The sequence below is a fragment of the Halichoeres trimaculatus genome, unplaced genomic scaffold (genome assembly GCF_033239565.1).
Source record: "Halichoeres trimaculatus isolate MK-OKI-2021-1 unplaced genomic scaffold, fHalTri1.1 fHalTri1_scaffold_1, whole genome shotgun sequence".
Lineage (NCBI taxonomy): Eukaryota > Metazoa > Chordata > Actinopteri > Labriformes > Labridae > Halichoeres > Halichoeres trimaculatus.
Genome location: NW_027437179.1, coordinates 15,315,411 through 15,339,762, shown reverse-complemented (window position 1 = coordinate 15,339,762; position 24,352 = coordinate 15,315,411). Strand labels below are relative to the sequence as shown.

The following is a 24,352-nucleotide window of genomic DNA, read 5'->3' as shown; positions in this document are numbered from 1 at the left end:
TTACACCAATTTACAACACTCATGATTTAGCTGACAGGAAGCCTTGACCCAAAACTTTTTATACAATTCCTTTGGTTTGAGCGATGCCTGGAGTTTTTTCTTTCTCTACATAATCACTGTCCTAATTTTCCTCAAGGTCACGGCCACAGCAGACATCCAGCAGTGATTCTCTACATGGCAGTTTAGTGTTTTTCATGATAAACCCTACCTTTGTACGTTACATGTTGTCCATGTGTTGCACAGCAGCTATCCATCACAACCCTCACCTTGATTTGGTCTATTTCTTGGTTTCTGTAACCACCCTTAACTGATTTTTGATCAGTTTTTAGCACCCTTATTTTGCAGAATAATAAGCTTTTTGTTGTTTTGCACCCAGTAATATGAAGTCTAATACCACAGCTGTGTATGACTAACACATAGCATCTAGTTAGTACAGGTTAGCATAAAAACAAAGAGAGTTGAGCTAATTCTATCTCTGGTTGATATCTTAACTTGATAAAAAGGCTGTCAAATATTTTTTTCTCATTTTATTGAGTTCAAAATATTAATTAACATAACTGAGTCAAAAATTAGTGAATGAACACCTTTTCAGCAGTAATGGTTCCTAATTATTAAGCCTGGGTTTCATGAAAATAAAACAGATGCAACATTTACTTCTCATCTGGGTGACACAAAAACCAGGCAGCTTGACAGTAGTCTCCAATCAGCAGAGGGCTCACATCTCCCCCCCCCCACACCATTTAGTCTCTCTCAGCCCCTGTGTGGCTGTAGAGCAGTTCCTATTTCTAGATGAAAAACGGTCTCCATCCTAATTAACCCAGATGTGGATATTAATAAGATGAAAGCAGGTCTAGACTAGAAAGGGGTCAGATTGAAAAGGGAAGGTCCTGATTTCGGAATGGTCACACTAAACTGGGACACCTTCACTCCTCCTCTGACAGGGGAAAAAAGTCTCTTTCTATATAAGAAAATACCCCCTGGCCCTTTTTAATTGGTCCCACCCCCCCTGTGGTTTGAGTGCGATGAGGAAATGATCTCTGGTGGGTGATGTGTGAAGACAGAGAAATGTCAAGTTGATGGAAACACATGACAGCTGTAACTTCAACTAAGATTTCTGTTGTTTTTTTACTGATACAACTTTAAAAATTTGGCAATTAAGAGCATAAAGATACATTTGTCTACCTCTGAACTCATTTTTTCCCTCATTTTTTCTTCTAAATGATGCTTCTGCTCCTTAAACTCATGAATCATGGAATAACAAGGATTCTTTTGTACCAGAACAAAATAATATTTGAAGGACTGTTGATGGCAGAATAAGCATCCTCTTATGTATAAAATGTAACGCTCAAAGAAAACTGAGTCCCCAACTACAAAACTACTTGGGGAAAAAAAAAGATATTCCTGGTTTTCTTTTGGCATGAGGGTTTAGCTTTTATTATGATATCCCAAAACAGAGTGGGAAACATTTGAAGGTCAGGTGACCACAGGAAGAAAAAAACAGGAAACAATGAAGGGCAAAGACGTGACTCACCCAGCTTATTGTTTTTATGGGCAGGTCACCAGTTCAGATGTCTTGTTCCAACAAGAGGGTGAGTTAACCAAGGTTTTAGGAATACTAAAAGTAGACCAAGACATGACAATGAAGACCTTTCAAAATAAAATCTACAATGGCAACTAGCTTGACAGAAATTGTTCCTCCATAACTAACAGATACAATATTCTCTTGTTTATTTTTTCTGGTGAAAACAAATGGGAATAGAATGAAGCTTTTTCAGTTGAGAATAGATAAATCCAGTGGAAGGAACTGCAAACAGTTTTTGGCCCCACAGTGACACTTCTTTCTCTGAAGTCCGTTAATCTTGTTGAACTGTACTGTGTTAGTATCGTGTGAGAAAGGAACCCCTAAAGGCGGCTGGTTGGCGTATCCTCCTGAGTAGTCAAACATCAGTTCCTCCATTACATCAATGTCCCGGCCAGCGAACAGCGCCAGTCTAGGTACCACAGAGTGCACACGGACTGGCTGCATGAAAAGGTTGGGCTGGCAGGAGTGGTTAAGAAACCGACCCACATTTCCCACCATTGCTGGGTCCAGAAACGTCTCAGTGATGGAGCCGGTACCAGCATGCTCCCTCACTGAAATAATGTAGTTGTTTTCCTCTGACTTCTGAGCAAGCTGTCTGCGTCTGGCCTCCTCAAAGCTGATCACCTCTCCTGCATACTCACAAACAAAAGTCCCCGTTGGAATTGGCTCTAGAGTCCGTACTCCCCAGCCTCTGTTCCCAGTGCAGTACACCTCTAACCGAAGCGTTAACCCCCTCTGAACCACACGGTTGGAGCACAGATCACTGCAGCTGCAGAGAGCATTACACTCAAACACAGGTGAGCAGTAGTCTGAGTCAGTGCTGTTCAGATTCAGCAGTGAACCTGTGCTGCTGTACGCCTGTCCATGAGTCTGGAGACAGGAGCAGCTCGCAGTCAAGCAGGAACGGGAAAGACAGGAACATCCTGGAAGGGTGACTTCACTGGGGTCAGAAGTGCATCCTGGTCCTTGAATATTGTCTGGCGAGTACTGGAAAAAATAAAATCCAAATTAAACTCTTTAACCAAATTACAACACTAATTATACTACTAGGTTATTGCTATTATCTAATTTACAGCTTAAACAACTTACAGGTTGACCTAATTATGTATTATCCATAGGTTTTGCTATAGGATCCTATTCACCAGCGCTTTTAGCAGGCAGCGTGTGTTACTTAGAAGCTTCAGACATAAGCACATATATTATTACCAATATTACTATTATGACTTCTAATTTGATTTTTTAATAACATATATATATATATATATATATATATATATATATATATATATATATATATATATATATATATATATATATATATATATATATATACATACATATATATATAATAACATACTGAACAGCCCTCTTCAGCAACATGGGTGCAAAAAGTGTTCACCAAAGCACTATTTTTACAGTGCATACAGCCTGTGCTGTTCACTGTCCTATTAAATGTTATGATGTGCTGCCATCTGCTGTTTATTAAACTGCAGATGATTATTACAGCATCAGTAAGGCATCATTAGCCTCATAAACAGAGAGCATCTCATGCTGACTTAGTGTTTTTTTTTAGCAGTGTGTCTCTTGAAACAAAATAAGTAATGTACAGTTTCTCTGACAATAGCTGTGCTATGCATGAAAACAGGAACAAAAAAAAAAGACACATGTAGCGTGTTACTTTTGCAAGTTCGAACAAGCCTTGTGTAGGTTATATATCAGAGCCGTAGAATCGAAGTACAGATGAAACCAGAAATGTACATATGCTGCAAAAAGATCAACAGCATTGTTTTATTCTTCAACATTAAATCATATTTTTTTTCTCTTTTTAAGTCAGTTAGGCTTACCTAAGTTACTTCTATTTGCAAAATTCTGGCAAACTATTGTGAGGAGTTTGTGGAAGGATACCAAAAACGTTTAACTCCAGCCATACGGTTTAGAGGAAATGCAACTAAACATTAAGGGAATTAATGTGACCTCTTAAATTTAGAGAAAAGTAATAAATAATTGAAAATCTGTAATAATTTTTCTCTAAAATTATTCTGGCACTTTGCAAATAAAAATAATTTTGGTAATCATAACTGACCTAAAACAAGAAAAGGTTAGTGTGATTTAATGTTCGACAGTAAAAAAAGAAAGAGATTATGTGTATTTTTATCATATTTACCAGCATATGAAACTCGTTGCAAATTTTTCTACTAGCCTGGTGCAGTAAACAACTTTGGTCCCTGTAGTTTATTTTCATATTCATGACAACCTTCAAGATTAATTCATTTTAATCATGCTAAGCTTTATGGTCATCTTTAGTGCAAGCTTTTTGCTTTAAGTCACATCTGCTAACTGTCATGTATGTATTTGTCCTCTTCTAAAGTTTTTCTTTAAAGCCTTCAATCCACAAATGCTCTGGCTCCTTCAGGAACAGTCTCTGGAGAGTTATTAATAACTTTTGCCCCATGTTCGTTTTTGTTGGCACCTTTATTGTTGTTCGAGGTCAGCCTAGCTTTTGAAAATAGACACAGCACAGCACTTCCGTTAACTCGCGTAGCATGAACCACAGGACACTTCTTTACCACGTTTAATAGTAACCATTAAATCCCGTGAACTGAAGAGATGCCTGCTCATTGCTTCATTTACCTATGTGATGACATGGGACTCACTGGTTGTAAAAACATACCAAGCAACGTTACCTCAAATTTAGGAAGGGTTGCTGAACTCCCCTCGAAAGAAACGGGGACGTTTTCGAGACCGTTGCTCAGATCCAAAGTCATTTTTCAGCACTCATGTCCAAAGACTGTATGAAACAGCTCATGTCACAAGTTTTTAACTACAGTAATGTTTTCATCAGCTGGGTAAAGACTCAACTGTTCAAACTGCAACATCCGGTTTGTTCTCAGAGGAGAGCTCCCTCTAGCGATACATTGTGGTATGACTCTTCTTTACTTAGGGACCATTTGGACTATATAGTAAACATAAAAATACGTTTGATTGGTAAAGTAGCTATTAAAATTATGCAAATAAGGTAAATTCAGTTAAATTGTCACAGCTTGAGGAAACAAGTGTTTCTACTTTGAAATGCAAAATTAAAAGTAGCTAATGCAGACGTCCTACTTTGAGAGTGGGCGACCAAAATCACGTGTAAAGATGGTGAAATATTACTTGCCAGGGTCAAGTATCAAGCTCGAAGTTGCAGCAAAAAAAATACAAGGTAAAAGAAATCTATATTCTTCGTCATGATTTTGATGTAAGGGTATTACTCTTAAATGCATAATACATTGACAATAAAAGTTGTATATAATTATGGATGATGTTTAAGTGTAACAAATTAAACAACAATATTTTTAAGGTGTTTATGTTTTACAACTTAGGGTATTCTCTTGGTGTCTCAAATTACCAAACATTGGTTTTAATTTGACAGGTCTTTCATTGTAGGCCATTTTTTAGCATTTTTATTATTATTATTATTATTTTATTTTGCCCCATTTCAACTTTTTTAAAAGGTGTCACTGCCACCAAATTCAGAACAGGAAAATATTTTGTGAGAAACGGTGAAATGTCTTACCCTAAACATCTGATCCGTTGTCCATATCCTACTCTTAACAAAATGTGAGTTAATGAGAGGTGAAAGCCTGGACTTCTTTGGACTTAGAGGCGGTAACTGGTTGTTCCGCAATCTCTATGTTATCATATGACCTGGTAACCTGTCTGTTAAAGAGACAGTGAGCCCACCAGGTCTTTGTCACATTTCTCTCCAGCTTTCTTCAAGCCTTTTTTTCACTCCTAATGAGCCTTCCTGCCTCTGATGCTCCTGCTTCATTGTATTGGTGAAATCACCACATCTATCTGTTCCTTAACCTTAAGTTTTGCTTCTGCATCCCTGGGTTTTTTCTTACTCTACTTTGGACAGTGTTAGTGTTCTCACAAGTCTAGGAAGTAAGTTTTTTTTCATGCATACTTGTGGTAAAGTCCAGCTCAGGAACTTTCTAGATATTGTAAATCTGTTTCACTTGAGTACAACATTAGAGTCTGTAATCCACCTGCTGCATAAAACATTTCCAATTGCAGTGGAAGGGACTTTTTTTGAAAACATGACATGAATTTGTTTGGCTATCCCTACTAAAGATAAAAGTTAGAAGTCGTGCTGTTGTCAGCATTACTTTGGCTCACATAGGAACACTTTCACAACACCAAAGAGCAGAAACTCTGTGGTTGGACCCTATTGATTAACAAACCACCAGCATGACGGAGAATGTCCTCTGGAGAGGCTATAAACAACAGTCGCACTCCCTCTGCTACTGCGCTGATTGACTTGGTTTTAAATTGACTGTGATGCCTCTCAGAGCTTGTAAAGGAAAAGCAGACTCTCAGTGGATACAGTCGTTTGTGTGTGGAGAACTCATCTTAAAGGTTCCCTCCATCTGCCTTTGTCAGCTTCAGTTGAGATGATTGTGATGAGTTGACTCCAGCGGTTTCAAGCGGTTTTTCTGAGTGCCCCGCTAATTTATCAAAGGCAGAAAAAAACAATTCATCAGAAGACCTAAAAAGTCAGACGTGTTGTGCAGTGATGACACTACAAGCAGCAGAGTAAAGTAGTCAAACCACATTTTCAAGGAGCTGTGTCTCAGTGTTTCTGTTTTCATTTAAACCTGCTTGTCATCTTTACTGTTATGTCAATCAAACAAAGCAGGAGTATCAACACAAAATGAACTTTTCCACATTCAGTCTAAAATGGGTAACACACAGAGGTGTGATGGTAGAACAAACTTGATCTGTCTCTGATTCTTCCTCAGAGGTAATAAAACAGGGGCAGATCTAGGCAGAACAGTACTCTTTCTGTGTCCTTGCTGGTGTGTGGATATGATGTCTACTGTGTGTTTACATGTCAGACCTTTCGCACTCCAGTAATGCCATAATGTGTAAATACACAGTGAGACAACAACCTTTTTTTTTCATTTTACACAAAATTACTGCCAGTGCACCCCAACTATCCAGAGGATTTAAGGAAACTAAGATTCTTCCCACTCACTTTATGGATTATACACAAAAGTGAACAACAACAATACATAATGTACAGCAATCAATGCACAGCTCACACTAATCAGGTTTGCAGGGCATGTTCTCCATAATCATATTGAGTCAATTAAAAGGCGCCATTCTTCCAGTCCAATCAATATCCTTTGTTTCCATGTCTGTGTTTCTAATAGACGTATTAACAAGCAGTCTCTTTGTTTCAGAAGGAAAACTAGTTCTTTGGAGAGACAGCAGAGGTTTTCGCCTCAAATAATTTGTCAGAATAAATCTCTTTAAAAGACATTTTTGGTTCTGTGACCAACGGTTTATTTGAAAAACAGAAAAGTTGAGAAGGATATTAAGAGGGAAACAGAAGGAAAATGTTTTTAACTTGACTTCAGAGTTGCTGAGTTTAAACCTAAATAACACCTGTGTATTCAATAATATTCAATATCACATGTTTTATTACATATACATTTTGACTTTTATTTTAATTGAGCTTTTATTTCTTTCTTTTTTTTTTTTTTCTTTTTTTTTAATGGACTCTATTTCCCAAGAGTACAATCATCTTACAATCATGGGGCAGTTTAGAAGCAATACTTCTGTCATACCTTTACCAAAACAAATGTACTTGTACTGGCCTCAGCTCCACCAGTATTAATTGCCTGTTTGTTTGTTTTTGTTTTTTTGTTGTTGTTGTTGTTTAGTAAGACATCAACTTTATTACCTAGATCATCTTTTTACCCTTTCAGGGGCTGGGAGTGGTCTCCATGCCCTGAGCTGTCCACTTGTCCACACTGGCGTTCCTCATCTGCTCTTGATTAGCTGCCACACAGAGGCTCTGGACTTCTCTTTCCAATGCTCGATTGTTTCTGCTCATCAACTGTGCCTCCCTCCAGACCCAGCACTTCAGCACTCACTGCCCAGCCTCTGATCATCAACACTATGAGAGCCACATAGCTGCCTCAGATCACTCTGTGCTACCAATGACACATTCTCCTTGACAACCCATCAACACAGCTTCCCACTTAGACTTTGAGTCAACCCAGCTCATCAAAATTACTGTAACTACCATTTTGTTCTGTTGGGTTAACCAACTTCTCCTGCCCACATGCTTTTAGTCCTCTACCCAGTCTTTCCTGTTAGGTTTAGGGAGAATTCTATCTCATCTAAATGAATTACTTCTGAAAAGAAGAAAAGAAAATGAAATCTGCACAGACCTACAACTTGAACTGTTGATGTTGTGCGTAACATTTCTGAGTAAATGTGTTAGAGTTTAGGTGCAAGTCTTGTTTCTTTTTTTGGGGCGAATGGATGACCTTCTCTTCACACATGCGTAACTTTGTTTATTGAAAAGAAGAAGAAAAAAACCTAACGGCATTATTGGGAAAAACATGTTGAGATGTTTTCATGTGACATATAAGGTAGCACAGCCCTATCAGCCAACTAAGTGTTTATCTAATTTTAAAGGCACACCCCTGCACCAACTTCCCACACACTTTATTTACTAATCTCTGTTTCATATTTAATCAGAACCTGTTGAAACTCTTAAAAAACAAGCAGCATGGCTTTTATCCACTGAAATTTGCTTATGGTAACACAAACGTTCAGAGAGAAACAAAAATGATGTTTGTATAATGGTCCTGTTGTGTTGCCTCAAACAACTAATCAATAAGTCTTGGCAATCAATAGAGCAATAGGTAAAGGCCTCCTCCAATAGAACAGACCCATTGTTGTCCCCCTTTCATGTCACAGAAGAGAATCATCTAAAGAATTATGCTTTTGTGTTTTTTTTTCTCTTTAATTTTGTAAATTCAAACTTATGTGGATTTAAGCTGCATTATGTATTTGCTCCAAAAAATAAATAAATAAATAAATAAATAAATAAATAAATAAATAAACACCACTGTCACAGAAGGTGCTATTTAGAAATGTGGTAATGAGCTTCAAGCTCAGGTTTCAGCAGTGTGACTTAATTCCCACTGGCAGTGTGCTGCACTCAACACCCAAAGCTCTTTAATTGGTCCCCAAGAGAAAGCAGAGAAACAATCCCTCCAATGATCCATTATGCTTTAACAGATGATTAACTAAAGTGCATTATTTTTTATGAGTTTCATACGGATTCTTACCAGACTATGCCATCTTACTGTGATATCTAAATAAATGATACAAATACAGTTAGGCTTATCAAGTATTGGCAATACAGGTTATCCAGTACTACCAACCTCAGCCCTGGCGATTGTAGTCTAAATTATCCAAAGGAGAAATTAAATCTAGTTTTGTTTTCAAAAGTGATATTGTTTAAAAGTAAAGGGTGTCAAATGATCCAAGCTGTAAAGAGTATTCAACAATGAGAAGTGTCCTTGTTTTGCTGTTACATGTGGGACTCATGTCTTTCTACCCTATATTAAAAAGACTGCACATGTTGGACGATCAGGCTTGCAAAGTTTGATCTGTTTGGAGTCATTGAACTTGCCCTTTGTGCTGTGATGCATCGGTAGGTGTACTGCAGCGACTTGCCTTCAGCAAACTTCAAAACCATCTGTCACTCAGATATGAGATCTTTCAGAAATGAAACGATGGAGCCAATCGGTTCTCCTACAGAGGACAAATGACCCATTGCTAGTTTAATGTGTTCCCATCATTGTATATGAAATATTCTGAAGAGAACCTTCAACTTCATCAGCTGTGTGAGGTTATCATAGAGACACATGTCGTAAATCAATCTGGTCTGATCAGGTAGCTAAGAAGTATCATTTTGAAATAACCTATATTGGTGCAGATAATCTCATTTTAAAGTGTGGATTATGATCGGCCGCATATCTAGAAAAGGAGACTTTTTCAACATCTCTTTGAAACTCCTCACAGCCCCTTTAACCATGCATAATGTATGGTTGCAATGGAATAGAAACAAAATAATCAAACAGGTTGAAGGATTACAAGTTTTGCACAAGTAGAGGCACTGTAGCACCTCTGTCAGGCAGGGAGACCAAAAGGGAGGTTGAGTCAGCTTTTTCAACAAAGCGCCAACAATAGGCTTCAAAAGTCTGCTTTAGAAACCAGTGGATGACATCACAGGGGCCATGTCCATGTATTATACAGATCATGACTATACTGCATTCCCTAATTAAAAAAATATCAAGCATTGTGTAAGTCTTTTCTTAGCGTCTGAATCAGATTTGGAATAGTATATCTGCCAAGTCCCTTGTCTCTTGAAGCAGAGATTACGCCAAATCAGCAGTTTCTGAAGACAGATGAGTGAGCATACTCCAAGGTAACCTCGACCACACCTTAGGATGAGAGTTTGGTGATTCCCCACCTGCAGGTTTTTGAAGTTGACATTGTTCATTCAGGCTCTTGGGAATTCTCTGACTTGGCTTTAAGCATCCGATGGTGGATGGAGGTGGGGGTTGTCATGGTAACAGGCCCCTGGAATGGGACATGGTGCCGACTCGAGCACATGCTTTGAAAAGCTTTCATTGATGGCCGTTCCAATGAGCTGATTTCTGCTCTGTTACTAGGCTACCCTCTGAGACGACATAAAGGCTTGTCCGTTCAGGCACACTAAAGGACAGCGGCAGATTTTTCAGAGCAGTGGCTTCAATGTACACCTTGACAAATGTCAGATTGAGCTGACATGGATTTCCTTTGTACACATTTCCCAGCTAAATAAAGACACGGGTCCTTACCAAGCCGCTGACCATTTTCCTTATATCTCCATCCGTATACAACGAAGGGAAAGGATGAAAGAGTTTTTGAGCCATTCTATAATAAAGTTTCCTCAGTCACTGACAGTAGTGTTACATTACAGTCTAGACAGAAAATCACTGAGATCGAGATGTGCATTGTAGACAAGTTATGGACTTTGCAAAGACATTGACTGTATTGCAAATAAATTAATTTACTTCACCACAGAGAGAACTTATGTGTAGCTCATAAAGTTTTATGGGAAGAAATGAAAATATGTGGTCATATTGTTTCAGTTAAAGGTCCCATATTGTGCAAAATCACTTTAAGTCTTTTAGTGAAATTTGTGTCTTTGGCTTTCCTCCCAGCCCACAAAATGTGATATTTAAGAACAAAACCTGTACTTAGTAGTGCTTGTGAATGTAAAATCCTGACCTAACACGGGCTGTTTGGATTTTGGGGATTTGCTGACGTCAGCGAGTCCCTTTTTTGACCAATCACGAGCAAGTCTGACCTGATTGGTCAGAGAAATCTCTCCAGCAGCGGGTAGGAGAATGTTGAAGTTGAAGAGCCATCACTGCTCTGTTTTTGGCTGTAAACAGCCACATAGTTCCATGCTCAAGCTTCCTGTCTTGGAAGAAGACAAGATTAAGTGACTAGAGTTCATTTATCAAGGAAATGTGCCAGCTACACTCAGTAAAACTGTGCATGTGTGTGCTAGTCACTTCACGGCCGACTGCTTTTCCAACTTTGGACAGTACAACAGAGGGCTAGCAAATAGACTGGTCCTGAATCCAGGCGCATCACCAACCATCCGCCAACAAACCTCAAACCCTGGAAATGTGAGTATTTTAAATGCTGTGTGCTGTGGAGCAGATGTAAGAGCTTTTCCTCAGTGTCCCCCCTGTCTCTGTGTTAGCTTTAGGATGCTAACTTTAGCTGCGGTTAGCCTGTTGTTGTAGTCTGGAATGTTACGGTAAACGTGCTTCGCTGTTTTCTAAACATTGTGCACTCGAAGCTCGTGGCGCCGCTCTCAGTGACGCAGAAGAGCGGGGCGGTATCAGCGGTGGTTCATTTACATATGAAGGTCACGCCCACTAAATCAGAGCGCTCTGAACAGAGGGGCTATGAGAGCCTGGAAACAATGCTGCTGTGCTTGATTTATTGGCTTTTTGGACCAAAACATGTTACTACCATTTCATGAAGACATCAATGATCCATATTAAACTGCAGGAAAGGAGCAGAATATGGGACCTTTAAAAGGAACCTAAAATGGGTTAACGATAAATAACTGAGGGCTCAAGCTTCACAACAGTTTGTTACCACATACAGTACAATGCACTTGGAGCATTAAACTCGTAACTGGTGACAAATACCAACATTTGTCACCAACGTCATCGGTAGTGGCTGTTACTATCCATTATCTGTTCCTGTGAACTTATTAATTTCCACCAATCAGTTTTTTTTATGAGTTATACCTGAGATATTTCTGGCATCATAAAAAGGTTTTCCTGCTGATTGTTTCACCAAAGCAAATGCTCTGTTGTCCAATTTGTCTCAACACTTTTGTTTAACCTTAACACTCACAACTATGCTTATCATATTGAATAATGTACTTTGTACACAAAATGCTTTTTTTCTCTTATCAATATATTATGCTTTTCAAACTTAACTTCCTACCTGAAAAAGTGCAGAAATTATAACATAACGTGAACTTTGTGTGCTTTTCAAAGGAACGACTCAATATGAATTAACAGTTAAAAAAATATGAGGAAAGATGATTTTATTAAACTTGCTCCTCAAAACAGTATATTAAAGTGAGCAAACCATAACAAACCAGTGATTGTTTACATTATGTTGTAAAATAAGAAAATAAAAAAAGCATTACTTTTGCTTACCTAGTTAATAACATTCATATTCTATTGCTGGTTTACAGTAGCTGCTCTGCAAACGTAAAGTCTGAATCAAAAATACTGTTATTTAATGTAAAAACAAGTGGTTTAATTCATAGCTGACACAACATTACAGAGGGATAGCTAACATTATTCAATAGACAGTATATTAAGTCTAAACATACTTTGCCAGCTTATATTTGAGTTGATAGACAAATTAGTATATATATTTCAGTGCACAACAGTCAACAGTTAAACTGTTTAACAAGAGAAAACAAGATTACTGTCTCTAACAGTTTAGCCAAGAATGTGAAAAAAGATGCTTTGAGATCAGATCTCCCATTTCTCTTGTATGCTACATCTGTGACAATGCTCATGCTGTGTTAATCAAAATAAGTACTAAAGAAAGCACAGTGAATACTAAAACCAGACAGCTACACAAAGCCGTCAAATCAGGTTCCAAAGTAGAGGTAAAAAAAGGTGTATGCTAAACTAAAGATCTATAAATCTCAGCTTGTGATTTGCTTTTGAGTCTTTGAAATCCCAAGAAAGAAATGTAAACAGAAAAGAACAAATGAGTCTGTTCACTTTTACACTAAGAAGCAAGTATTTCTATTTGTGCTCCTGAAAGAATCTTGCTGCCACATCTGCCCGAGGATAGTCGCTCTCACCACATGTAGTAGCTACGTGTAGTGTCCACCTGACTTGGTTTGCTCTCCGATGAGCCTTCTTTCTCCTTTTCGGTGTCAGCTTCCCACAAGTTGATGAGAGGAGGGTAGAGCTCGTTAAGAGGTATAGATGAAGTTTTCTGCATGTACTTTTTCAGAGAGTGATGATAGTTTTTTCTCTTCAGCCTCTTAGCAATGTACACCCCCAGACAGGTCAGGCTTACGATTGTAAACGTTGTTGCCATCACTGCTGCGAGGGCAGTGTTGGTACCCTGGTCAGATATTTCGACAGTGAAGGGCAACTGCTTTGTTGTCACATTCACACACGACTTCTGCATTTGTTGATAGACATTGGAGACGGTGAGGCACACCTCGTACTCAGTTGCTGGTTGTAAATGTGTGAGGTTGTACTCATGGACATCCACGGGCACTCTGGCAGTATAAGTAATATGTGGGTTGTCTATTTTCATGGTGGCAGATGACCACTTCAGGTTAGAGGTCATTACATTGGAGTTGATTTTCCATGACACCAGTATAGAGTGAGATTCTGTTTGTTTGACATAAATCTTCATGAGCTGAGTGCTGTCTATCAGGGTACCGTTCACCTGGATAGCTATCACTCTTGTATCAGCGCCCTCTGAATTTTGGGCCACACAGGTGTATCTGCCAGATTCCTCTACTTGGATATGAAAAATGCTCAGTGTGCCTTCATTGCTGAGGCTGTATTTGTCAGATACAGTGTCCATCATCACTTTGTTGCCCATTGGTGTTACCCAGTAGATGTCAGGCTCAGGCTGGGACATGGCTCTGCAGTCTAAGACCACAGTCATGCCAATGTCAGTGTTTAGGTGGCTTGGGAAAGTATCATGAGAAATCATAGGCAGGCACATGTTTACCAGATGATTCTGCAGAACCTCCCTCACATGAATACCCCTGACCTCTGGGGGCATGGCACAAAACATGGAGAGAGGTTCCATGAAACGGACAGTGGTTCTGTTTGAGCCCATCCACTGGATGACACAGTCACAGCGCAGAGGGTTGCTGTGAATGCTGATCTCGCGTAAATTTGGAAGAGAGTCCACTGTGGACTTATAGAGGGCGTTCAAAGCGTTGCTGTTCAGCATGAGACTCTCCAGGGCTGGAACGTCATGAAACGCCTGACGGTCAATGTAGGAAAATTTGGGGTTATTGGTGGCCTCCAGCTTTGTGAGCTCAGGGAGGTTATCCAGGGCGTGTCTGTCAATAGAAACCAGCTCTCCCATGCTATTTATGCCCAGCTCCTTCAGTCTTAACATGTTCTTGAAATCTCCTTCCTGAATCTTGTGGACTGGGTTTTTGTTCAAATCCAAGAACTTGAGGTTTGGTAACTTTTGGAGGGCTGTCTGAGGAACTCGTACCAACTTATTGTCGTAGAAAGAAAGGCTCTCAAGATTGTCAAGTCCAATAAAGGCGTTTCCAGGAATTTCAGTCAAATCCATTCCAGCCAAAACCAAGCTTCTGAGGTTGCCCAGTGGCCTGAAATTAAAGTCCACTATTCCAACAACAGGATTCTCCCCAATCATGAGGATTTCTAGATTAGGTGTCGATTCAAACCACTGGCCGCTTATAGTCTTAAGCTTGTTGGAATTGAGGTGAAGCCTGAGCAGGTTGTGGAGTCCGGAAAAGGCATTGGCAGAGATGGTGTTGATCTGATTGTGGTTTATGTAGAGCTCCTGCAAGTTGCTTAGATCCTGCAAACAGTAATCAGGCATTTCAGTAATTTGGTTTTCCTCCAGATGTAGTGTGGTGAGCTGAGACATATTAGTAAGGCCAACATCCCGAATACTGCTAAAGTTGTTCTGTGACAAATCCAGCTCAGTCAGATTGAAGAGCTGCTCCAGCTCCTCACTGGTTCTGGCAATATAGTTGCTCTGTAGGAGGAGAACCTGAGTTTCACTGGAGAGGTTCCCCGGGATGCGTGTCAGGCGAAGGTCATTGCAGTCCACAGTGATGGCCTCTCTGTAGGTGGACTGTGGGGTAAACCAGGGACGGATCTCACACACACACAGCTGGGGACACTCATTGCTCTGGACAAAGGACTGTCCCACCAATAATAGTATCAGGCCAACCAACAACCGGTCCAGAGGAGAGCAGTCTAACCTCCGTCTTGCCATGCTGAAAAGGGACAGGAGGAGGGGTAGAGGACCTTGGGAGCGAGTGTGTTACAGTCATCAACCAGCTTTCCACAGATGCAGCACTTGAATTGAGAGAAATGGTTGGGACTTGAAGCAGAGGGCAGAATTTTGATCCAGATCTTGAAGCCTCAGAAAACTGGAAGAAAAGAAAAGCACAAATTTAGAAAGAATGAACAATATCAGCTGACCTTCAATAATTAAAGATAGGAGAGACTGCTGACACTGTTCAAGCTAACATCACAGGTCTAAACAACCCCATCAAATAGCTTAACAACTGTTTGATGGGTTTTTGTAATGTATTGATATTGATCATGCATTTTTCTGTGACAGTCTTTATCCTTTACACTAATGCCACCAATCAGCTCTATATTCTTTTAATCACACTTTCATTAACTCATTTACATAACTTATATTAAACTCATGGCACGAAGATCAGCATCAGGCCAAAACATTGTGACTTGATTATTTCATCCCACACATTCTTGAGTTCATACCACAATACCCTCTGAAAGTGATAACACTTTTTTGCTTAGTGTGATGAAAAACAATTTAAAAATGCTTACATTAAATCAGCATTTTACCCATGTACTGACACCTTACTGATATTCTCCCCTTCAAAGAATGACTGTACCAAGGAGCAGCTGAATACAGGTCACCAGGGGTGACTGAGGACTCCTCTTCAAATTTGTGTCATAGCTGGTTTGTTATACAATCTTTCATGTTGCTTGCAAACACATCAAGAGATTATGACCAGCAAGACTATTTTATTTGACAATGCAAGATATTATTATCAGGACAATACATGATCATTTTCTGAGTATGAAAGCATGAAATGCATCTGAATAACTGGGAAACAGATCAAATTCCATCAAGGTCTTCTGGAAATGAGATACACAAATGTACCATTCATGTAAATAAAAAAATGTAATACCACTGGCACAAGAGGAATTATTATTAAACTTGATAGATAGATAGATAGATAGATAGATAGATAGATAGATAGATAGATAGATAGATAGATAGATAGATAGATAGATAGATAGATAGATAGATAGGCTTTCAATATGTAGACATTTAAAAATCTTGTCTTGACTCTACTGTTTCAGCAGCTATTGGACTGATTGCAGGGATATCTTTTACAGACAGTTGATTATTTCCTATGGTACGGGCGTCTTGTTGAAGAGGAATCCACATTTCCTGCTCAAGCCCAAGCTTGATTCTTCCCCTTATTACATGTTTTGTCAACATGTGGTCTGTGATTATTTTTTGTACATATATCGTTAAACAGTGTTCACCTGTTTCTAAGATAGACTGTGATAGAACAGACATAAGCAAGGTCAAGAAAAAAATTCTGACCCTTTAAAAAAAACGTATGTTTTGTTTTTATGTTCTGAATCATGCCACATGTGTCTGAATATATTTTTTTCAGCATTTCACATTAAGTCATAGGACCCTGACTTTTTTCACTTTTATTGAATGTCATCTAGCTTGGAAAAAAAATTCTGTCCTAATAAACACACACATAATTTTTTATACTAGTTGATTATCCCAATCCTTTCAAAGGAACTTGCACCAGACAGCTTATGCACCTATTTCAAACTTTTTTCTTAAGATTTGATGGTCTTACGGACTAATGTTGCTGAAGCAGCACCAACACACAAAGTCACTGTGAAGTATTAATAGTCAAGTGTAAAATTGTATAATTGGCACCAACATGTAACACTAACATGTAACATGGAAATAACGTAGTATTTAAGGGATCAAATAGTATTGGAGTAAAAGTTATTGCATAGTGTGGGAATAAAGTGCTAAAAATATTCCAAGAGCTCAGATTACTTAATCAAAACATATTTCAATCACACTTTATCAACATAAATTACACAGGTTTATTGAATATAAATAGCTTGTGTTAATTTAACTCATTTGTTTAAGATGTTGCCGAAGCAAAAAAAATCTGTGCAATCAATATCTACTGTTAAATCAAGTAAATCCAACATGTACTTTTTTTCAGTGCACTAAAGAACTCTCCTGCATGTAAGAGAACTGAAAAAATATTTTTGGCCTCTACCCTTCATCTTTAACATTATCCCTTGACAGCACAGAGGGTGTGTCAGTGTAACTTGATGACTTCTCAAAATTCATGTTGGTGCAATTGTTTCCTAACAATATATATCTATGAGGCTGATCACCACTTACCACGGCTAAGTAACCAAGCTGGTTTGCTAAGATTGCTATGTCCCACAGGCTTCTCAAAGCCACAGGGGGCTCCAATATGAATTTACACTCTGCACAATGTGGATGAAGAAAATTCTTTGGTTGTCATACAATGCTTTTGATCATGACAGATTCAGTAGCAGAGCTTTTCCATCTTTAAATCTATTTTACTATGACCACCAGGCTATTGTGACCAAATCCCATTTCTCAACTCACCTAGAGTCTGGCCTTTAATTCTTGGTGTTGAAAATGATGCTACAAAATTAACCATGTATTTCACATCTCTTTGAACTCAGTGACATCAGCCATGAATCAAACCCACTGAATGACAATAATGGTTCTCAGCTAAACTTAAAAGATCCCATCACTCTGTCAGGTAAAATTGGCTCAACAAGGCACCCAACCAGCACAGAGCCATACGGCACAACCGTAGCCCCATTGCAGCTTCTTTATCACGGCACTTTATGGTCAACAGCAGCTTAAGGAGACAGCACTTAAGAGGCTTTCAAACAGGAGAGCTGACAAATTCATCTGAATACAAACTGCCTGGCAACAGCAGCTTAAGGAGACAGAAGCAGGGCTCTGCTCCTCCTATATCAGGTATTCTTTACAGAAAGAGGTGGGGCATTGATAAAGCAGGGATACCACAGTTTGTGCTCTTTCAGATGAAGCACAGGGAGTTGTAATGTTTTCTTATTTTCACAAATCAGGATTAGCAGATGGAGATTCTGCAGTGAAGATTAGCTGGGTGTTTGATTCTAGCTCAGATGAGGGGAATGGGTCACTTTACACTGATTTTTTTTTTTTTTTTTTTTAGCAGAAACTCAGAAACATCTAGCCTGGTGTAGCGGTGATAATCCCATTTGTGAATAATTTCTTGATTGTTGGTTTGCAGTTTCAATATTCGACCAAAACAATACATGACTTGTTTTAATTTATTGCATGAATCAGAGCAGAATGTATGGATTACTGCTGCTCATCAGCGATAAATGACTATGTCATAATGACTTTATGAAATTAGTTCATTGTTAATAAAGTTAGGGGATGTTTCTGTCAGTCAATTAACAGTATAAACTGCTTTTTATGCTGGATGGCTGCGGGGTGTTTCTGATGTATGTTGGGTGTATGCTTTGTTAATTCGGTTTTTATGTTATTCAAGGCTGAGTGCATTTTTTTATTGTTTCTCTGTGTCTTTATTCTAAGCACTTTGAGCTCAATTGTAATGAAACATGCTTCCAAACAAAACACACCAGTATTATTTTGTAATATTAGAGATAAATACTTGTATTGGTGCTGATAATGTTTAGCTTTAATAAAGGACTTTTCAAGAAATGGAAGTCAATCTAGTCACTATATTCAGTAGATGCCTACAGCTAACACTAAACAACCCCCCCCAAAAAAGAAAACAGGTTTTACCTGCAGCTACTTCTTAACCTTTGATACCTTACTGAAAGATTTTTCTCTCCTTAACTGTATTAACAGCAAGTTGTCATGAATTCTCTGGTTGTTTGTTTCTGTACCTGCTGCTCTTGGCATTCCTCTTTAAAAAGATTTGATATCATCCATTCTGCTCCCTTACATCAGTCTCATTCAAGCTGAAGGGGGGAAATTAGCCTGAGTGCTAAAAATAGCTCATAAGTACCAAACACATTTGATGTGAACCTTTAAAAAGATATGACAACAAATGTATCACAGGGAAAAGGCTTTTCTGGATCTCTGGTGTGTTAATATGTTATTAAAGTGATATATATGCATTTGATAACTAACGTTATGTTAACTGTACATCAATGGGCTACCCAGGAATACTCGTGTTACTGATTTAACAACAGCTTCATTGCTGCACCCAGTTCACCTTCAACCAGAGCGCACACCATCCCTCTGGACACTTTAAGAGAAGAGGATATTAATTCCCTGCCAATTGACTTTGATTTGACTTGTAGGCTGAGGGTCAATGAACAATTACTTACAAAAGGGGCAAAGAGTCAACAGAAACATCATTTTTTTCACTGTCATCAAAAATGTGGAAAAAGATAGAGAAAGGATAGATAGCCCATTGTATCCATCACTGTTGTAAAGCAGGCAGTCTGTTCGCTGTCTTTTCTAAAACCTGTCTGAGCTTGAAGGACTGTTGAGGACAGCCAACCAGGTGTGCCTCATAATGTCCCTCTCTGACACATCCAAACATGTGCTTATACAGATAGATGGCTGCACTTTTATTCATCCTGAAGTTTCTAAAAGGTAGGGTCAGCTGAACTGTAACTGTGCCTAGTGTCTGAGACTTTAAGCCCACAGAGGACAAAGGGTTAATGCCTCTGCTTTTTTTCTGAGCAAAGCTCAATACCCTAGACCCCCCTACCCCCACCCCCATGTCCCACTACCCAGCTACCCACTGCTGGTGACTGGGGGATGAGGTGGGGTGGGGCTGAAGCGCTTTGCCCCCTCTTATGAGCCCTGCTGTGCGGACACACAACACACATACATCCTTAAATGACACAAATTTACAGAAAACAGACTTCTTGAGTGTGCACTTTCATGCTTCAGTGAATTATTGTGCGGTTTGTTCACATAAGGAAGGGTCTTCCCTTTGGTAGATGAAAGTAATAAATTGAATTCTGCCCTGTTTTGCTCTTTAAGTTCACTTTGAACCAAAAGTGCTTTGTGAGACAACAGGTCAGGAGAGTCAAGCAATGAGCTGTTACATATGGTGACACTAGACTCTGGAGTATTTCATTGAACAGGCTGTTTTTAAGCCAACGATTTTAGGCACTCGCCTATGTTTGACTTGAAGGCTAAAAAAAAAAAAAAAAAAAAAAAAAAAAAACTGTCAACACTTTGCTTTCAAAGGAGGTCACAAACATTATCATAGGAGGATTGACTTAAAGCAGGATAAGCCAAGCCCAAGATCTGAATTTATATCATCATGACTTTTAAAACTGAGTCCCTCAGCCTCAAATCGAGGGATCCAGATCAGAAGTCTCCATCACAAAAGCGCAACAGCTGCAGCGACAGGAACAGCGTTTGTGGACCACAATAGACCCCCTGCCAATGCAATCCTATTCTTATCATCCTATCTTCACCCTAGAGGGTCTGTCTTTCCACTAAGCACTAAGACGACTCGGCGATTTCTTGCTCAGAACAGAGGCATCGAGACATCTGCCGACATACTTTGACATTAATATGCAAATCACATTCACACAACGTCGCGCACGTCGCACGCAGCTTCTTCTTCTTCTGGCATGGCAAGTACCACGGACGAGATCAAAGTTTCTCGTAGAATACCGCTTCAGGATGGATGCATCAAAGGAAACAATGCCTGAAGCCGAAACGTTTCATGAATTGAAATCCGAATTCACCCCGGATCGACAGTTCAACCAGGGCTGCTTAAAAAGAAGAGCCGATCATGTCCTTGAGTGTGTCTGCATCCTAAATAATTCTTAACTCTGTGTGGTCTTCTTTTTTTACAATTACAAAACTGATTTAAAAAAGGAAGCTGGAGCCTAACACTACAAATTAGACCAAATGATATGCTCAATTTGATCCAGTGTTTTGAGAGTGTGGCGATTACCCCCATCACTCTGTTTTTATTTATTAATTTATTCTAAGCATGCAGCCAAAAACAAGCTACAAGGCAACATTAGAGAGCAGTCATCTCAGTTGTGCGGGGGCTCACCTTGTTGGCATTCCAGTCCTATGTTTCCAAGCAGACAGGTCCTTTATCCAGATATCGACCCCGGCGTCAATACATAACAATAAATAAGATCAGTGTTGTGGTGCCGAGGGGAGGGGGGTATCATGGGGGGTCAGCTGGTGGCTGTTTACAGCGATTTGTCGCTTGGTATCCGATCAGCCCCAAGGCGCGTCGTAGAAAAGCATGGTGCGGTCTGCAGAGAGATCTCCAACCTGCTGCAACCCACCAACGACCGGTTTGTCGCTGCAATATTCCCTCTCTGTCACTCCCGCCACTGCCTGCTCGTCCTACAGATGGAGAAGAAGAATGATAAAAACACCTGGCGCTGTCCAGACTAGTCAGCTGATTCCCCAGCAGGCTATTGGTGGAGAGCGACTGTCTGTCACCGTCGGCCAAGCAAAGCAGAGCACCATCTGCTCCGGGCTTGTTGTGATGAGAACAAAGACAGGAGAAGGCGGAGGGGCATGGGGCGAAGGGTTGTTGGGAGATGGGGGGTGGTACACGGCATTATCGCTGAAAAAAATCTGTGCCTCCTCCGCTTCTCACAAAAATGATGATGGCATCACCAACCTCACAGTATGTGTCCTCAGAGGCTTATTCTGTTCATGCACCTTAGTGTCAGTGAACTCTCTATCCAAAAAAACAAAAAATATATTCTGGTCTTTAAAGCAACTTCTGCTGAGTTTTCTTGTACAAAGGGTCTCATTTGTCTCATTTATCTTAATCTTTTTAGGATCTGCTTTTTCTTGTTGCAGCCCTCATATAAACCCACTTTTGTTTCCTTAAAGCGTTTTTCCCTGGAGTTTTTTTTTCTTTTTAAATAAATAAATAATTTTTTGTATTTTTAAAGTTTACTCCTTCATATGATGGAGCATTGTTGTCTTCAAAACCTAAAACAAAAAAATAAATAGAAAAAATAAAAAAGGGGGAAATACTTTTTATCCATTAATATATGTGCTCATCTATAGCTTTCATGAGACTTAGGCAGACTCACATTGTACAGTTCAGAGCAAGGAGCAACAGAAGTCATCATTTAGGTCTGAATGTTCAGAAACCAAAGACTGACCAAGAACAACGCTTTAGGCCAACCTCACTGAGAAGGAGAAAGAAAGGAGTGGCTGGGCTGCATGTGGGGGTAAAGCTCTTATCTGTAAAAATCCTGTCAGTGTCTGGTTCTGGTTGAACCAGAACCAGACATCTCATGAAGAGATGAAGAAAGATGGTCCTCTGTCAGAGCAAAAGGAAGTGGATGGTGGTTATTGACTCGCACAGCGTTACACTGATGGATATCTTGTTCTCTGCACGTCACAGAACTGTAATGTCTTTTTTAAGCGGGATTACATTGTCATATCATAAGATTTTGAAAATGATCTTTGTAATAAATCTTTGTGGTTACTTAAGTAGCTTGATCATTTTCTTCAGTGAGCAGGCAGTTTGAAAATGCACCCCCAGGGGCAACTCTTCACTTTTGCTTTAGTGTTGTCTTAATCACACAATAAATGCACCAAGGGTATAAAAAAATATTACCCTGAGGTAAATCAAGATACAGAGCACAGCTTTTCTAGAGCTTAGAAATTTAGGTATTTCAATAAGACAGCAAGAAAGTGATACAGTAAGGGGGGAAAGAAAGAAAGAAAGAAAGAAAGAAAGAAAGAAAGAAAGAAAGAAAGAAAGAAAGAAAGAAAGAAGAAAGAAAGAAAGAATGAAAGAAAGAAAGAAAGAAAGAAGAAAGAAAGACAGAAAGAAAGAAAGAACAAAAGAAAAAGAAAGAAAGCAAGAAAGAAAGAAAGACAGAAAGAAAGAAAGAAGAAAGAAAGAAAGAAAGAAAGAAAGAAAGAAAGAAAGAAAGAAAGAAGAAAGAAAGACAGAAAGAAAGAAAGAACAAAAGAGAAAGAAAGAAAGAAAGAAAGAAAGAAAGAAAGACAGAAAGAAAGAAAGAAAGAAAGAAAGAAGAAAGAAAGACAGAAAGAAAGAAAGAAAGAAAGAAAGAAAGAAAGAAAGAAAGAAGAAAGAAAGACAGAAAGAAAGAAAGAAAGAAAGAAAGAAGAAAGAAAGACAGACAAAAAGAAAGAAAGAAGAAAGAAAGAAAGAAAGAAAGAAAGAAAGAAAGAAGAAAGAAAGAAAGAAAGAAAGAAAGAAGAAAGAAAGACAGAAAGAAAGAAAGAAAGAAGAAAGACAGAAAGAAAGAAAGAAGAAAGAAAGAGAAAGAAAGAGAAAGAAAGAAAGAAAGAAAGAAGAAAGAAAGAAAGAAAGAAGAAAGAAAGAAAGAAAGAAAGAAAGAAAGAAATAAAGAAGAAAGAAAGACAGAAAGAAAGAAAGAAAGAAAGAAAGAAAGAAAGAAAGAAAGAAAGAAAGAAGAAAGACAGAAAGAAAAAAGAAAGAAAGAAAGAAAGAAAGAAAGAAAGAAAGAAAGAAAGAAAGAAAGAAAGAAAGAAAGAAAGAAAGAAAGAAAAAAGAAAGAAGTCCTTCTGGTGTTTGCAGACGGTCAGCGCTGGTTCAGCACCACGGACAGCAGAGCTCACCTGTCACTTAGTTAACATAAAGCACAATGTTAAAACTAACAAGTAATGTGGCAGTAACACCTCCCTTGTCTCTCTATTCACAATCAAAGTTTATTCTTTTTCCCTGAATCACACAGTCCCTACGCAGCATACCCCACTAAATGTGTTTAACAAAACATGAAAAAACAGTCCTAAACTAATGTCATGTTATAACGACTAGTCTAAACTTGAAGTTGCCAAATTTGGAATTTGGTAGAAGCAGCTGGAACCCAGTTCCTTCAGTCATATAGATTATATCCATAGGCGACTAGTAAAAACACCACCTCAAACCCTTTGGTAAAAGAAAATCAACAGCTTTGAGTCAGCTGAAGAAGCTGCCTGTTCACCATAGAGGTTGATATAGTTTCCTGCTTTGTTCTTTGTATATTCTGTGAAGACCTGCTTTTGTTCCCACCTGAGGTTATGACACACTTATATTTTCAGTCATTGTTCAGGGAATAAGATGCTGCTATTGACTGCCTCAGTAAACTCAAGCAGGGACCACTTTGGATTACCAGGCCACATCATCTTCTTGAAAGATGTGAAAATCTGCTTCAAGTCAGGTAACCAGGTTTAGAAACCTGTGCCAGAAACAGACGAATTTCAGGGGGCTCTTGTGTGTGGCAGTTTTTAGCAGCGTGTGATCTCTCAGAAGTTGGAGAGAACAGAAGTTTATTCGCATGTTGCCAGTTGCAGTCTAATAATAGTTTTGTTCCATGACAACTCAGAGACAAGTAAGAAGATAGATCAAATAAAGAAGCACGTGTTTAATAAATGCTGGAGAGTCTGTGGAGGTGTGAAGTGGATGATGAATACAGATAATCTCCCAGCGGAGTTAGTGAAATCACTGTTGGATTTTATTTTAGAACTACAATGCAATGACAGTGACAACTCTAGATAGTG

At 39.0% G+C, this 24,352-nt stretch overlaps 2 protein-coding genes across 2 annotated transcripts; both read right to left on the bottom strand.

Moving 5' to 3' along the window:
- Nucleotides 1–1,013: 1,013 nt before the first annotated feature.
- setmar (SET domain and mariner transposase fusion gene) lies at nt 1,014–4,517 on the bottom strand. Its single transcript, XM_074674979.1, has 2 exons — nt 4,267–4,517; nt 1,014–2,569 (listed from the first exon to the last, which is right to left on the bottom strand). Exons 1-2 carry the CDS (start codon nt 4,345–4,347, stop codon nt 1,772–1,774), a joined length of 879 nt encoding a protein of 292 aa, XP_074531080.1. The 5' UTR covers nt 4,348–4,517; the 3' UTR covers nt 1,014–1,771.
- A 7,633-nt stretch (nt 4,518–12,150) lies between these two features.
- On the bottom strand, nt 12,151–21,327 carry lrrn1 (leucine rich repeat neuronal 1). The gene is made up of 2 exons (XM_074680470.1): nt 20,892–21,327; nt 12,151–15,143 (listed from the first exon to the last, which is right to left on the bottom strand). The coding sequence occupies exon 2, from the start codon at nt 14,984–14,986 to the stop codon at nt 12,833–12,835; it is 2,154 nt and encodes a 717-aa protein (XP_074536571.1). The 5' UTR covers nt 14,987–15,143; nt 20,892–21,327; the 3' UTR covers nt 12,151–12,832.
- Between the last annotated feature and the right edge of the window lie 3,025 nt (nt 21,328–24,352).

Bases quoted from the DNA above. Each gene is read 5' to 3' on its own strand.
- lrrn1 (XM_074680470.1), bottom strand. From the start codon at position 14,986: ATGGCAAGACGGAGGTTAGACTGCTCTCCTCTGGACCGGTTGTTGGTT.
- setmar (XM_074674979.1), bottom strand. From the start codon at position 4,347: ATGACTTTGGATCTGAGCAACGGTCTCGAAAACGTCCCCGTTTCTTTC. The intron at 2,570-4,266 runs GTAACGTTGCTT...TATTTTTTCCAG, and splicing joins CAACCCTTCCTAAATTTGAG to TACTCGCCAGACAATATTCA.